This window comes from Leptinotarsa decemlineata, unplaced genomic scaffold, assembly GCF_025532065.1.
Source record: "Leptinotarsa decemlineata unplaced genomic scaffold, Ldec_3_MD MMD2_tig00000008_RagTag_RagTag, whole genome shotgun sequence".
NCBI classification, from domain to species: Eukaryota; Metazoa; Arthropoda; class Insecta; order Coleoptera; family Chrysomelidae; genus Leptinotarsa; species Leptinotarsa decemlineata.
Genome location: NW_027412537.1, coordinates 15,991,678 through 16,008,267, shown reverse-complemented (window position 1 = coordinate 16,008,267; position 16,590 = coordinate 15,991,678). Strand labels below are relative to the sequence as shown.

At 37.5% G+C, this 16,590-nt stretch overlaps 1 protein-coding gene across 1 annotated transcript in view; it reads left to right on the top strand.

Moving 5' to 3' along the window:
• LOC111510819 (T-box transcription factor TBX20-like) overlaps positions 1-15,497 on the top strand; it is a 35,980-nt gene extending 20,483 nt beyond the window's left edge. The window contains exons 2-3 of the mRNA XM_074171159.1: positions 1,391-1,626; positions 13,820-15,497. Of these exons, the coding sequence (XP_074027260.1) occupies positions 1,391-1,626; positions 13,820-14,381 (798 nt within the window). The 3' untranslated portion in view covers positions 14,382-15,497. The remainder of the gene's footprint in view (positions 1-1,390; positions 1,627-13,819) is intronic.
• Positions 15,498-16,590: the final 1,093 nt, after the last annotated feature.

Here is a 16,590-nt window from a genome sequence, read left to right as displayed (position 1 = left end):
TTATTTGTATTTTGCAACGTTAATTCACCCTTAGATAGCACTAAGTAGGTATTTCTAACTTTTTTGGTTTCAAAAGAGTTTTTTCTCATTTCGTGGTAACCGCATGAACGAACGACTACGAACGACAACCCTCTGAAGTCGAAACTTGTGCGAGCTAAGGATTACCGAGGTCTTACCTTTTGACGTGTGACTCCTAACATGGGTTGGACGATAGCAAGTGAAGATCGATCGTTCAGACTAGGGCTTGAACCACCGACCAACACGGCAGCTAAGGGGTTGAAAAAAAAATATATTTCATTTTATTGCAAAAACGTACAACGTGAATTCAACTGACGTGTTTCAGCGTTTTTTTCCTAAAATACTGGTTAAAAATATATTAATTTTATTCCGGATTTTTGCGCACCCCTGTATAGAAGAAAGAGCAGCTTAAAACTTTGGTGGTGTTAGTGTACCTCTGAATCTTACATTTACATTTACATTCTGGTCAAAGACAAAACGGGCTGGTTTAAGTTTGACGACAGGCGTGTCACTAAGTGTTCTGGCGATGTCTTGAATTAATTGGAGCCTCTGGAGACACCCTACATTTTATTCTATGGAAGAGAGGACATTGGCAGATCAAGATCTTCTCATAATGTGGTACTGCAGGATTTTCCGGGTTTTCCTGCAGCTGAAAAAGCAAATTCGCCACTGGAATCAATGAAGTCGCCCTGGAGCGCCAATTGAATACTTTCTTCTTCAATATATTACAGGAACAAACAAGCAGCATGGAGAAGTTTTCTCTTCTCCATATTCAACCATCCAGCAGTAATTAGTTTATTAAAAATCTTTCGCGTTTACGAACACCATATATAAAAATCTGTTTCTGTTTGAAATCTGTTTTTTCGTTAATCAGCTGTCGCTGATATAAGTTTTTGATACAATCTGGAGACATCTCCTTTATATTGGCAGGTGTAGGCCAAGAGTCGCCGTCCACACGCTCTATTTGGCAACCTTGAGGTGTCTCACGATGGCCTCCGCGAAGGTTCTGGTAGGTTCAGCGACATTACTGTCGTTGCGCGGCCTCTTCAACATTCACAATCGTTGGATGTTTCAATTGAAAAATATGCCCTCTTTCATGAATAACAATACGTACCTACTTACTATTCATATGAATGTGTTTTAAAACTCGTGTTCTAAGATAACTTCCGACTTGGCCAACATAACTTCTGAGACAGTTTCCACAGCTCACTTTGTAAACTAAATTAGATTGTACATCCAGTAGTGTTTCAGTTTCTGGTTTTGAGAAAAACTATTCTCCAACTTTTTTCTGTCAAATATTTCTTGCGGTATATTTTTGATTTATGATAATGTCAGTATTTCACACAGCACCTAATCTACAATTTTGTTTCAGATCGTCCTGAACTCAATGCACAGATACCAACCGAGAATCCATCTGGTGAAGTGGAAAGAGCACTCCGGCCCTATCACCGACCTGGAACAAGAGCAATACCGAACCTTCATTTTTCCAGAGACCGTTTTCACGGCAGTTACTGCCTATCAAAATCAGCTCATCACCAAACTGAAAATCGATTCGAACCCCTTCGCTAAAGGCTTCAGGGATTCTTCGCGACTCACCGACTTTGACAGGTATGGATTTCTGACGATTTACAACTTCCAGACTAGAGTTTCTATCTTAGAGAGTTATATAGGCCGGTTGTGATTTAATGGAGGTGTCGGTTGAGAGAAAGGAAGGGGGGCTTTGTGATATAAATCCGACAGTAAAAACATTTTTCATTAGTCGAATAAACAATGTGATCTAAAAGTCCTTCTATAATCATTTGCGAGACGGGAAATGGGATTCGCGGTTCTCTATAGAAAGGAGTTTCATTTTGCAGAAGACAGCACTCCTACGATTAACTGAAACTGGTTGAAAAAATACATGTATCAAGAGATTTTGCAGCTCTGTTTCAGAAAAAACATAACTCTCTATCGAACCAGAGTTTTCAACAAATTCAACAGAAGATAAAATTGGCGCTTTACATAAATCTGGCACAATCATATCGATGGCTGCTTCGCAGAAGCTTGGAATACTGTTCCGAACAAGAAAACGGTACACATCTCAACAACTTTTTGATGCTTTATAAAGCTCATATTGTAGCGTTCAATTTTAGCTTCAGATATATAAACATGTTATAAAGAATTGTCGATATACGTATGGTATAACAAATTTCTATGACTCTTTATTTCACTCACAATGATTACACTTCACGATGTAAACTTACAAATCACTATATTCAATCAAGAGAGGTGAAACTTTAGTCGTAATCTTGTGGAAGTCCAACATATTCACAGTATCACACCAACATCCAAATGGACCTTTCTGATAGATCTAGCCGATAGAAAAATAGTCAGAAGGTTACATTACTTGTCCCCGTATATCAAACTTCAAGCAGCTGATGCTTATCACCGCTACTTTAGATCAATCCATCTTTTGCCAGGGTGAAGTTCCAATAGTTAACAATCCCGAGCGTAAGGTACATGAAAGACTTTCCACGTCTCCACCTGGAAAAAGAATATTATGCAACATTATTATTGGGTACACACAATCTGTATGCTCAAATTTCACGACAATTGGGTCTCGATCAAAAATCGACTTATATTATTATCTTCTTATCGCTTATCTTGATGTATTTTCCCCTTAATCTAGAATTTCCGTTGTCCCAATTGGATTCTAGGTTTGATTTGTTACTTGTTGTTTACATTCTGGTGTTCGCCGGTTGACAGAAACAAGACCTTGGACGATGCGCAATCGTTTCGGCTGTCGAAAGTATGCGACATTGCCAGGCATGCGAGGGAAATGTTTAGCAGAACGCGATGTTTCTTGATGATTTCTGGTAAGATAATGTATTTCCTGAGCTGGTAATGTGTATTTGGCAAGTTATTTAACATCAGTGGAGATTTAGGTCGTGTTAGCAAAGCATTGAAATCAATTCTGATTCGGTTGATGATTATGTCAGTGACATCTCTGGGCAACTCAACAAATTTGAGTTTTAACAGTCTGGAAGAAGAGGGTAAGCAGCGGGGGAGAAGTGTAGATAAGAAAGGTTGTATGATGTCTGTTGAGGTTTTGGTTGGTGAAATTTTATGATTCTTAAATCATCCTTTACTGGGAATATATTTTGGAACCTAATTCAACAAGTTCATGATAGATTGGTGTTGCTTTTGTGTGTAGTTTCGGTATTTATCAGAACTTGAACTCTACGGAGGATTTGGAAAACTGAACACCACATCGATCTCATCCATTGTGGTGATGTTCATTGTCGATTCCATAGAGTCCCATCAGGTTCAATAAGGCTGAAAATCTTCTCGCAGGGCAGATCGGCTATTTGCATCGTTCTTCTCAACTCTAGTACTGTCGTGTTCGAGGAGAAAACCCCTTTTCAGCCAGGGATTTTTTTCCTCGTTCCCCATTTTCCTTGGTTCTGAAAGTTACTGGAAGTGTGCAGTACTTACAGAGTGGACTTTGAGTGCTAGACTGTTAGTTTCTGACCTATGCTACAGGGTGGTGCAACCTTCTACAGGGTGGTACAACCTTTATCTTCTACAGAGTGGTCCCAGTGGACTGTAGTTACCCAGGTATCAGGAAGAGTACGGGGTGATCTACTTCTCCTCTACTAGGACGAGAGTTCTATTAAAAAAATATATTTAATTAATTAAAAAGTTGAAAATATAAAAAAAAATTAACTTTTTAGTTCGATGTTCTTTAAAAGCGTGTTTTTTAGTTTTTTTAAACTATATTTATTTTTCACTTTTCAGTCCAATTTACTGTCAAAAATATTTTTTTTAAGTTCTAGTCACTAGTATCATAAATCTTTAACAGACGGCGCACGACTGTAAAATTCCTCTCAAACAACATAATAAAGTTTGAGGTCTCAAATTCTATAGTAATACTGAGATGCAGTAAGTCTCCAACAGAGGGCGGACAGTTGTAAAATTTGTTTCGAAGTAAAGAGAAAATTTGCAGTGATAATTTCAAAAAACAATTCCGTCGTGATGTTTTGATTTGGAGTTTCATTCAAAATATTAATGGACTAAAAATATTTTTTAGTGAATAATTTTATTTTACAAATCAATCTTTTGATTTGATATGTATGTCAAGCACCTTAATTCTAATTTTTCGATTTTTTGAAATATTTGAGTAACTGAATTTTTTAGGTGTACAATTTACGATAAAATTTTCATTGTTAAAATCCATATTCTGGGTTGCTTTCAAATAATCCAATTAGATTTTAAATATGAAGCGTGTAATGTAAAAAAGGATTTAATTGTTGAACTACCATACAAATTTTGCGTGTTCAACAGAAACAGTTATTTTCACTCAGAATATTGTTGGTTCCCGAATTTAAAAGATCTAGAGTTTTTTCGTTGGTTTTTGTGATGAGAAAATCCAGATCCGTTGAGTACAAGTTTCAAACAAAATTTGACTCTATAACTTCAACAATGAAACCTCAACTCAAACTGATATTTGAAATTTTTCTTTCAACACCTGACAGTCGGGCAAATGAAACAAAATAATTAAATCTACCCAGTCTACAGAAGAGGCGGTGAAATTTTTATCGAAAAACCTGCCATTTTCCGGCATACGAACAGATGCTTTTGATCATCAGCTACCGTGCACATTTACGACGTTATAAAAACCGCTAATAACAATAAGATAATTAGAGTCAGAAAAAATCTTTTTAACGATGCCGTTGCGAACCGCGTTCACCAAATCTAATTAAGGTATTGTGGTCTGACGATGGATAATAGACGTTATAGTGCGGGAAAAACATCCACCGACATTAAAACAGACAGTAAATTTTGCTTATTACTTTTTCCCGGTTCCGAGCTGATATTACTTTTTACTCAGGCTGAATGTTAAGTTTGTTTGCCGTAGCCGGGGTTATAAAAATTACGATGGATAGCCCTGGATGTGACTCTTTGGAAATAAAGGCGACATCAACGTGAAGCTGCATAATTCAACATCAAAATGTACGTTTTCTTCAAATCGCATAGGTTCCCAGGCAGATTGATATCTTTGTCCTGGGTCTGCGACTAAAAACACCTGCTCCAGAACCTGAAGGTGTTTTTGATCCATCTGTGAATCAACAACTCCCGTAGGATCCAATTCTCTCTACTCGGGAACAGTATTTTATAAGGAAGTTCGTAGTTGACAGTTGGAGGCATAAAGTCAGAGGTCATTGTTTATATGCAGTCCATCTAGCCTCTCTCTCCAGAAAAATGTGTAAAGAAGGTAGATCTAAAGCAAATTCAAATCCAAGATAGAGTGGATATAAACATTGACATGCCCTACGCACGTGATATTGAAAGTCCCAAGAATTGGCCAGGGTCGTATTCAGAACATCTTGTTGATCGCAAATGCTATGTCATACTTAGGAAAACTTTTTTATAATAATGAGTGAAATGCACAAGTTTTGCAGTTTAACGGGAAAAATGCAGATAATATGTGTAATATAAAAAATTTTCATTGTATTTTTCACAGCGCACTCAAGCATTATATGAAAAGAGACGTAATCATTTCTTTATTGATAATTTTTATTTTATGTAAAATCAAAAGGAATATTAATCAAAATTATTCAACTGGATGAATTTGTGTCTTCATCAGTAGTGTCATCCTCACCAATCTGAATTATCAGTGGCTCGATTTGTGCCTCTATTATGTTATCAAGCTTCCACATCTTTGTCTCGACTTCCGATATCACATGCCGAACACACTTCTCCTATTTCTCCGCTGTGACTCTTTTCAAAGCCTCATCAAAAAGTACTTTGAGATCTGCAAATTTGAACGTGGTGTTATGCTGAGCTACAAAATTCTTCGCATCCGCCCATATTAACTCGATGGGGTTGAGCTCGCAGTGGTATGGAGGCAGGCGAAGGAAAATTTTGTTTTGGCCTGTTGCCATCTCATCGACTGTATATTTTTTGTATTCAAGCTTGCGCTCCTTGACAATTTTTAGTAGCTGTACTCTTAGCATTGAGTCTTCAAAGCTAATATTCTTTGATCGCAGCCAATTTTGGATTTCAACCTTTTTTGAAGACGTTGTCGGAATCTTCTCTAACCGTCGCGAATGATAACGTGCATTGTCCATTACAATCACAGCATTATCCTCCAGATGGGGTAGAACTTTTGGAAAACCACTGTTCGAAAGATTCACCGTTCATTTCTTCGTGATAATCTTCAGTTTTCTATGACTCGAAACACCATAGCCCTTCAGCAACAAACCCATTCTCATTGTCGATGTGACAAATAATGAGCCGTTTTCCTTTACCTGTGATTATGGAGAGGTATGTAAGTAAATAAAACAAATACGAGGGTAACTTTTTATATATTGAGATTGAGGCAGGTCTTGATATAAGTTTACATGATGGATTTGTTAATCCGGTGGATAGTCCATCTAGAAAGGCCCTCCTAGATGAGGTCACAGTTTCATCGACCCATACTTTAGGGGTAGTATGACCAGCATTAACTCAGGTTTCATCCATATAATAAATTGTTCTCTGTTGTTCCCTATAATATTGAATTTTGGTCAAATACTCTCTCCTCCATAGCACAATTTCCCCTCTATCCAATAATAGACTATTGCGCCCTCGTTTTTCCCATACAAAATTCAAATGTTTCAATACTTTATGGAATGTTGACCGCTTAAAACTTGGCAATAAAACATCTTCATTTATTTCTGTGAGTACTTTGCCTATCGTGGGTATTTCATTTCTGGAAAAGTACTCATGCACTTTCCTCCTGATTGCATGTTTATCAGCATCATCTATTGATTTTATAATGGTTTGACGATTCTGATTTGTATTCGGTTTGGAAAATGTATGATTTTGTTTATATTTCCGTAAAACATTGTAAATCGAAGCGCAACACACTCCAATTTTATCGGAAACTTTCGATACGACTTCGTCGACAGTCGATGTCTCAATTTCTTCCATCTCTTTCTTGAACACATTTAAAATCACTTCTTTCATCTCAACACTCAAATGTCTTTTTTTGGATCGTTTCCTGGCTGGACTCAGAGGATAGCTCACAGTGTCATCAGCAGTGTCTGTACTGGACATCTTGGAAAACAATTTTAAACAATATACTATAACGCACGCCACACAAACACGCAAACGACTGATTACAACCCTGTGCTGGTACCGAACTCGTACCAAGAAGGCGAATTCACCAATGAACGCTGCCCTTTCCATCTGACACTGGGCGATCACGTGAACATCACGCTTCGGTTTTGTTTTGTTTTACTCTATCTTGGATCTGGATAGACTGCCATTCGTACCACCCCTGACGATGTGGTACGAATGGCACCACTGATAGCTTAAAAGCCTGTTAGCTAAATGAAAATCAGTTTGGTTTCCAAAAGGTAGGTCAACAACAGATGCACTGGCCAAGGTACAAAACATCGCAGATCAAGCAAACTAAAGGACTTTGGAGAAAAGGTGCGCCATGATAACGTTAGATGTACAAAACGCTTTCAACTCCGTGCCATAGGAAGGGATCTTGAACGAAATCAAAAGAAGATATGTACCTGCATAACTGTACAATATGGTTGGCAGCTACCTTAAAGAGAGAGAGAGAGAGAGTTAATAGTAGCACACAAGAGAAAAATGAACATCACCTGTGGTGTTTCACAAGGCTCCATAATTGGTCCCACATTGTGGAACATGTACTATGATGGGGTACTAAATCCTAAGGTCCCTAAGGAAGTTTACCTAATAGGCTACGCAGATGACCTAGCCGTAGTGGTGGTGGGGAAAAATGAAAAAAGTCAGGTAAGAACTTCCAATAGAACTGTGGGATATAGCCGAGTGGATGACAGCGAAACAAATCAAGCTTGCCTCCCACAAATCAGAGGCTGCAGCAGGCAGAAAACTGAAAAGTAGTACAATTGAATTGGAGGAAACGAACATCCGTAGCCAAGAATCTACTAAATACCTGGGAATCCACATGGATCGAAATATGAAAATGGGAGCTCATGTTAGAAAAATAGCAAAAAAAGCAGGAAAAGCCATAAACAACATAAGCAGAATAATGCACAACGTTGGGGGTCCTCGAGAAGGTAGCAGAAGAATTCTATGCTCAGTCGCCCAGTCGATCATGCTATATGGCGCAACGATTTGGAAAAAGCCATAGAAAAAAAGGTATACAGGAATATATTCTCAGTGTTCAACGGAAAGCAGCCATAAAAATAGTGTGTGTATATAAAACAACATCAACTAAAGCTCTGATGATGATTGCAAGAACCCCTCCACCAATAGATCTGCTGGCGGAAGAGAGAACAATAGTACAAAACAACGTATCAAAAGAGCTAGCAAGGTTATAAATTATAGAAAAATGGCAACAATCTTGGGAGATAGACGATGGAAAGGCCAACTGGATAAGGAGACTGATAAGAGACATAGAACCATGCATGAACAGAAAATGGGGAGAGGTGAATTACTTTCTCACACAAGTACTAATGGGGCATGGGTGTTTTCAGGCGTATCTATTTAGGTTTAAAGTGAGTGACACAGAAGAGTGCAAGTATTGCGGAATGATAGATACGGTTGAACATACAATCTTTGAATTCATACGTTGGGAAGAACAGAGACGAAACGCAGAAATGACGACAGGAGAATTAACACCAGAGAACATGATAGGGAAGATGCTCAAAAGTATAGAAAACTGGGGAGCCGTTAGTAAACTCTCCAAGACCACCCTGACAAAGAAAATAAAAGAACAAGTTGAATCATAATGGAGTACTGAAGAAAAAGGAAGAGCCCTGAACCATCACTACAGCCTGCTATTCCGAAGTAATGCCCGAGGGCGGTTCCAGAGTAGCCTGCTTGACTCATGAGTGTTTTTTTACAAGCCTGTCTCTGTAATCCAATAGTATGCTCCACAGATGAAGTTTATGTAACTAGAATAAAAATGAGACGGGTCTAAGGACAGAACCCTGCGAAACTCCGCAACCTAACAAGGAATATACTATGACGATTATTGATGAAGATTGATATCTATTTCAGGCTTGTATACCTCGGACTCCGTATTATTGGATCCACAGAGTTGAACACTCTGAATATTCAGAACTTTCCTCATAGTTTTGTGTGAGGTCTGCAGTTTTTTACGAGAAAGGAAATCACCTGAACAACTTCCAAAATTTTCGGGAAAGTTTCCACAATAGAAAATATTCTTCTTACAGTTTGTTTTTGGCATACGTCATTTATTATTTCTTTGGCTTTATTATCGATATTGATTTTGATGTATGTTTGACAAACCTAACCACATCGAATACGACTAACCCCGATGAAGCAATTACGTTGAAAGTCATTAAGTTTCGTCGACACCGCATCAACAATCAAGGATGGCTACGGCCGGGAAGAAAATAATGAAAGGCCTTCTATGATTCAGAGTTGAGCACGCACACACGTAGTGAAAGTGATAAGTAATAATCCGGCGGATCTTGAGGCTTTACTACAGTGGCGGCACTATACGATACAATAAGGGTCTAGACGAGTCTTTTTCGGTCACAGATTGCAGAAAAGTAAACATTATATTTTTGAATCATCAAAGTTCAAAATACACCTGTGAATCATTAATATTTATCTTCAATTATTTCCTTCAGACGAATAAAATGATGAAAACATTGAAGGCTTGACCACGAAAACAGATTTTTACACGGATAAAACTGACAGCCATGACTTTCAGGGCCTAATATGCATCATTCTTACAATTTTAATCGCTATCACTGTCCTACATCAAATTGAACTAATGAAATCGAATATTGAAGACTATTGTGACTTAAGAAATGCTACAAATGATTCTTCATACCTGCACTATACTAACATTAGTATTTTTATTATGACAAGAATCTTTCACGTTCAATACCGGACTTTTCCATCGTATTGTTTTCGGAAAGCGGCGCCCAATTTCAAGATAATACTTTCTATTTACCGTTCGAGATTAATGTACCAAATACTATGCAAGTATATAGTTGATAAAATCATTTGAATTAATAAAGAAGAGCAAGGGGCCTACTGTTGATCCTTGAGGTACTTCCGGCTTGATTTCCAGGATTCGACTGTACTCCTAGTCTTTCAGCACGTATCTTGATGTTGTTGAGTGACAGCTGACAGTTTGTCGTTTAACACTGAAAGTCAGACAGTAAAATCCAAATTTATCACCACAGGGAGCTGAAGATAACAGTTGTATTCGTCTCAAAGTGCCCTCCTCAATTTTTTCAAACATTCGAGGAAGCCGCTGGTCCCTCCGACCGCAAACCAGTCTCATTCCTGTTGTGATAGAATTTAATTTACGTGTTTCAAAACGTTGGCAGTATTGCCGGAGGTCGTGCATCAATCCGCCGCCCTGTAATTTCACACAATCGTTGTCTTCGGAGCCGCTTTGATGATATAATGAAGCCGCCGCATTTTCTCACACCTCAGGTAGGTTGTGTCGTGTTTTCCCAGTTATTTTCTCCTTCTTACCCGCTAATTAGGAAGACGGGGGGAGGGGGCTCGATAGTCGGGAGGCGGGGCATCTCGCTCTCATTATCACCTCAGCGCGCGACTTCGGCCCGTCTCAATATTATTGATTGTTTTCGCCGGGCCAACCGGCAGATCAATCCGCTCTGTGATTTGTCTTCTGCCTCCGTTTGGATCTACATCAAAGCAGGACCGGCTGTAACGAGGGGGAGTATGAGACGGGTTGTTTCGAAAGTTTATGGTGTGTGGCACACGTGAATTCTTTTGAAATGTGTACCACAAGGAACAGTTTCAGGGCTGTTATCCTTCAATTTAGTCGCAGACTTCAAATGCCATCAGTCTTTTCTTCTTTCTTTGTGAGTCAATCAAGTGTGACTCACTTATATTCACTTATACAGTCCAGTCTCTCCAAATAATTTCAGTGCTGACTAGTTAGTGTTTTTCTTCTTCTGAATAATGTTATACTTTTATAATTAACATTAATTCATTAATTCTCTTGGCAATCAAACCTGTTTTCACACTCATACAATGGTAGTCCAAACTAGTACAAATGATTAGGCATTCAGCTCACATTGAATTAGTTTTATTTCCTGAATAAAAAAATACGGAAATTTGTTTGCAAGAACAATTATTGATTGTTGGAATATATTGAACAGAGTACGTAAATGACCAAAGTCGTATTTGTGTCAATAATATCATTTCATTGTTCAAATCTATCGTTCCTTGAAAGCCACAAGAACATCGCGTATTCTTTTTGATTTCATTGAGATTCAGAATAAAATATCTATTCAAATTAAAAATGTCTTTTTATGGGAATAAGTTTTGAGTATGGTTTGAGATTTCTGGATGTCTTATATAAAACTAGAGAGCCGTCCCAGCTCCACACGGGTGCAATGCTGATACTGAATATACATATAAACGCGTGCGATCGCTGCAGTGGTACCGACCCCGCGGAATTTTAAATCTGTCATATATTCAAAAATATTCATTCAAATTACATTTACAATGTATTCAAAGTACTCAATTGGATAAGGGTTTATGCTAAAAATCGACAACATATGGATTTTCTTCAATAATCATTAGACTTATATGTGTGTGCTAAGAATGAGGTCAAAAATATCACGAACATTCTTCATTAACTGTTATTCAGTGAATTTTTTCGGAAAAAATTCAAAAATTCATCATTTCTCCACAGTCTTTCCGAAAACGTTGTTATTTACCAATTTATGTTCGTTTACCAAATATCATCAATCCGAGACTGATTTTTTTTCCTTTTTATAAATAAGGCATTCTTTCAGAAAAAAAGAAACCATAAAGGTTCTCAGTTCATATTTACTCCTTCATGAGCAAAATATCATGCGGATCAGTTTATTCCAATTAATTTTGGTTATTTGAACCTTATTTGAAAAAAATTTGAAGGACAATATAAAAATTTGTGTACAAACATGATTTGTTTTTTTCGCAAGACTCAATGAATAAATTTCCTTTTTGAACTAGAAAATCGTACGCCGGAAAAAAATGAAGAAATTATTTCGTTTACAGAAAATTTCAGGAGTAATTTCCACTTGAAAAACAGTGGCAAGTCACTATTCTCTTTGAAATCCTCAAATCCAAATCCTGAACAAACATCTGAATGCATGAATATCTGAGATCGTACCAAAGTTATAGTAAAAAAATGCTCAAAACTTTGGTACTTGATAGATTGAGAGTTGAGGCCATCGTGACATATGATCATATGATGTTTTTTCTCAAACTGATCAAAAAATAACCTGAGAAATAACCATAGAAACCTGAGACGCCAAATGAGGCCACTCTAACACAGTACCTATCCGAAGAAGCCGAAACATATGTTATGGTTTGGTAACCTATGTAGAAACATCATGCAAATGAGACAACTGTAAAGTTATGCATTTGCTTATCTGTGACTTTTCCAGATGTAGTGGGTCATGAATCTGGTCAATGTTGGTTAGAAGGTGTGGGTTATGAATCATTTTGGCCACTTCCTCAAAGAAATGAAGTAATTGATGCTTTTTTCAATAGATTTAGAGAAATACTAAAAGCCGATTGACCACTTATTGTCATTTGTGTTTCTGGGAACTTCAAAATTGTTCGACGCCCCTTACAATGCCCGAAACCTAACTACGGTCCTGTACGAGGTCCATTTCTTTGGGCAATGGTCCTCCGAGGATCAATGCTAGCCGCTGGCCGATTGATCTACGAGACCGACAGATACGTCAGAGATAAAAACAAATTTGTTTGTCTAATACCTTGTGATTATCTTTGCCGCTGCGGTGTGAAACAAATTAGGAATTGTCGTGGACAAATTATAGAACAACGATTTTAATGCGAAGTTGCTCTTTGTTTGGAATGCATCAGGGAGTTTTTTCGTCCGTGTCTATACTTTAATTATGTTTCACCGTTTTCATTATTGACTGTTAGATTTATTGTTTTAGCTTCGATACTGTTTTGTGGTCGGGGGTCATTTAGAAATGGTTGCGGATGAAAATAACCAACGCTGATGATGTATGTGAGAATTACGAGCATTTTTATCGAACTGAAAGTACATGAAACTTTAATTTAGATTTTTCAGAATTTTGAGTGGAATATGACAGATATTATTCCACAGAATTATTCTTCTGAAGAAGCATCTAAAGATTTGTAGTGTTCTTGAATTTGGGTTAAGAAATAATATCGGGAAGCTTTGGCGTTAGACTTTTTGGCTTGTCTTCGACCTATATTATGATCGACTGGAGATAACTAGTAATTTGTATAAAATGAAGGCGGTTTCTTTTAAATAAGTATTTTATTCATTCCCGTTTGAAAAAAACTGTTTATTTGAACTTAGATATTATTGAAGAGAATTTAAATTTAGTATTATGAACAACTAACAATTTAGTACAGTGTTGCCAGTTTTATAAAGTGAATTTAGATCCCAGAAGATTGTTAGTGGTTCAGTAATATAAATTGTTGATGACATCAGTTTGTAGAGTCAAGATTTTTTGCATATCACCGACTTTGACACATCAATGAAAAGAAGAAATTCAGCTTCAGCGTTATGGCAGATATGTCGTTCACGAAGTTGAACGATATTGGCTCACAGTGAGATCTTTGAGGGACACCCAAGTGAACATAAATTCCCTTCGAAATGTAATTCCTAACTTTGATCACGCACAAACATAGGTCAGAATTCCTCCTCGAAGGCTTCTTTAACCTTCTTCGTTAGAAAATCCTAAATCACAACCTGCAGATATAATTTCTACTGTAGATGAACTGTTGCAATAAACAAACAATTGAATAACCCCGTTCTCTTCTGTTACAGGGAACCCATGGACGGCCTTTTCATGGACCAACACTTCCTCCGATCCTCCCTCCGCCTGTACTCTGGAGACCCTCTGGACGCAGAGAATAACAACGCTAACTCCTTTTTCTCGTCGGCGATGGTAGAAAAAGCTAGAGCCCAGATCCAGATGTGGGGTCGTGCGGGGGCGGTGTACAACCCCAGCGAGCTACACGCTTTCCTCCTCAACACCACCTCCCCCAGTCAGCAAGTGTACCTGGGACAACGACATTCAATGCCCTTGGGCATTCCTGGCCAGCTGTGGCCCCAGAGCGGATCCTCGTGGCCGTCCAGTATCCACGCAGGTCTGCCTCCCGGTCTGCTGGGGCCTCCCAATGCCCACAGACACCAGCTCACTCCCCCGCCGTCTTCTACCCCCAGTTCTTCGGGCTCCCCCTCCCCCACGTCGATCAGCACTTCCTCCGACCTGAGGCTGCCTAAGGCAATGTTTCCTTCGGCTTTGCATCACCGGTTTAGCCCCTATGCTTCGATGGGGCGGCCGACGGGCTCGTCTGTTAGCCCCCCTTCGAGGGGTAATCATTGATGGGGAGTCATGAAAGGCGGTATTGCCGTCTTGAGTAACCAAAGAGTCGCACGAGACGTTAAAGTAATTTTCTTGTAAATATATATTTATGGTGGGAGTAAGTTATTGACAAGGGAGGGGGGGTGCTATGTATTTGTATGTACTTGTAATTAATAGAATTTTGTACGAGAGCAGTATTATCGGGATTGTAAATATTCATTATCGGTGTTTCATGGTTCTCAAGTACGAGAACTAGCGATGTTCCTTTTTCAATAGTTGAAATGTAATTATAGATAACAGATTATGATAGATTTACTGGAAAAGTGGAAAATGTAATATATACCTATAACTGATTTTGTTTTTCGTAACCGAATTGATGGTATAGTCATCGAAAATTCCATATAACGATAATTATTTGGCAACATGAAAATTTTTGGAAAACTAGGTCAAGTACCTACTTTATAAAATATTTAAATGGTATCACAAGATGTATTTGTGGAAATCCTCAAGAAACTCATTGTTTTTTTTGTGATTTCTTGGATGTTTGCATAAAATCTATAAAATGAAGACATCTCAAAAGTGTTTATATATAAAAATCATAAATTTTCTCAGGTAGAAGACAATCATAAATGGAAAATATTCTGTTTTGTAGTAACAGTTATAAACTATGTAGTTGCTCGTAATTTGACTTGCCTACTACAAAAATGTTATTAATGGTTCCACATGAAAAATATAAATCAGTCAAAAATTAAATTGTTAAAATTCCTAATTTGTAATTTTTTCATGCATAAATTAATTTTATATATTAAAATATACATTGAAATTAATAAATACATGGTCTATAAATCAAGTTCAATACAATATTAGTTTAGGAGATATAACTATGCAATTCCCGAGTTTGAGATTCCTTTCTGATATTTTATAAATGCCCACTTTTCAAATTTTCATGTTACCATTCAATTCACAGATTTTTTCAAATTTTGACTGTGTGACAAAATTATTTACGTAAATTGACTTGTGAAGTGGCTTACAATCTTCATTAGAATGTTTAATCTTTATTTATGTTGGAAATAATTGTTGTTGTGTATATATCTACGTGGATTGTGAAATAAAAATGTAGTAAATAAACTAAACTATTCATACTCGAAGTATTTTTATTTTGAAACCTTGAATACATTTTGCGTTTCCTGCTTCAAATTTGAACGTATGTAAACAATCATACTGAATGAACCCATCATTCAACAAAACGATATACAAAGCTGAAATTAAGTACGTATATCTAATCAAATCATCCGAAAGAATTTTTGCCAAAAGTATTTTTTCCATAAGTTCTGTATCCTTTGTCTGAATTCATAAAATACACTACTACTCGACATCAAGATTTTTTTGTTTTCGAGCCGTAACTTGATATATAATCTACATGTCTCAAAGGATAACTGCTTAATAGTTATTATATAAATGATTCATTCATAAATGATGAACTTAACGAATAACAAACTATAAAAAAATAACTGATGAACAGTTTAATCTTCCTCTTAAAGATGATCCTCTGGTGATCGGAACACGTGTCGAAGTGTTAAAAATAACGGTTTAGTGTATATGTATATATACAGGGTGGGCCATTGAAAACTTGACTTGGAGGATTCAGTGATGAATGTTCTTTTTTTTAAATGGTACAGTTAATCGCCATAATTGTCGCTATCGGGCTGATTCAAATCCTCACATTTTCCATGAAGTGCATACTCAACTTACACAAAAATTAAATGCATGGGCTGGTATTTTTGGTGACCGTATTGTAAGCCCATTGTTTTTAGAAGGCAATTTAACCGAACAAATGAAAACAAATGAATCTGGAGCTTCTGGAAGATACTATTAATCCCCTTTTCACCGATATTATTGAAAACGACCACAATTATCGGGAGGATCTGTTAATATTTCAACAAGATGGGGCTCTTCCGCACTATGATCTGCCTGTTCGGCAGACTCTTCCGGACCACCGGATTGGGAGGCGTGGCACCATCGAATGGCCACCACGATCACCAGACCTTTCGCCGTTAGATTTCTTTCTGTGGGGTCATTTGAAAAGCAGAATTAACTGCATCACTCGAAGATTTACGGCAACGAATCAAAAATGAATGGCGCCAAATCACTCCAGAAATGCTCCACAATGTTCGCGAACGTTTCCAGCAGAATCTCTATTTTTGCATGGAAGCAGGAGGTGCCCATTTGG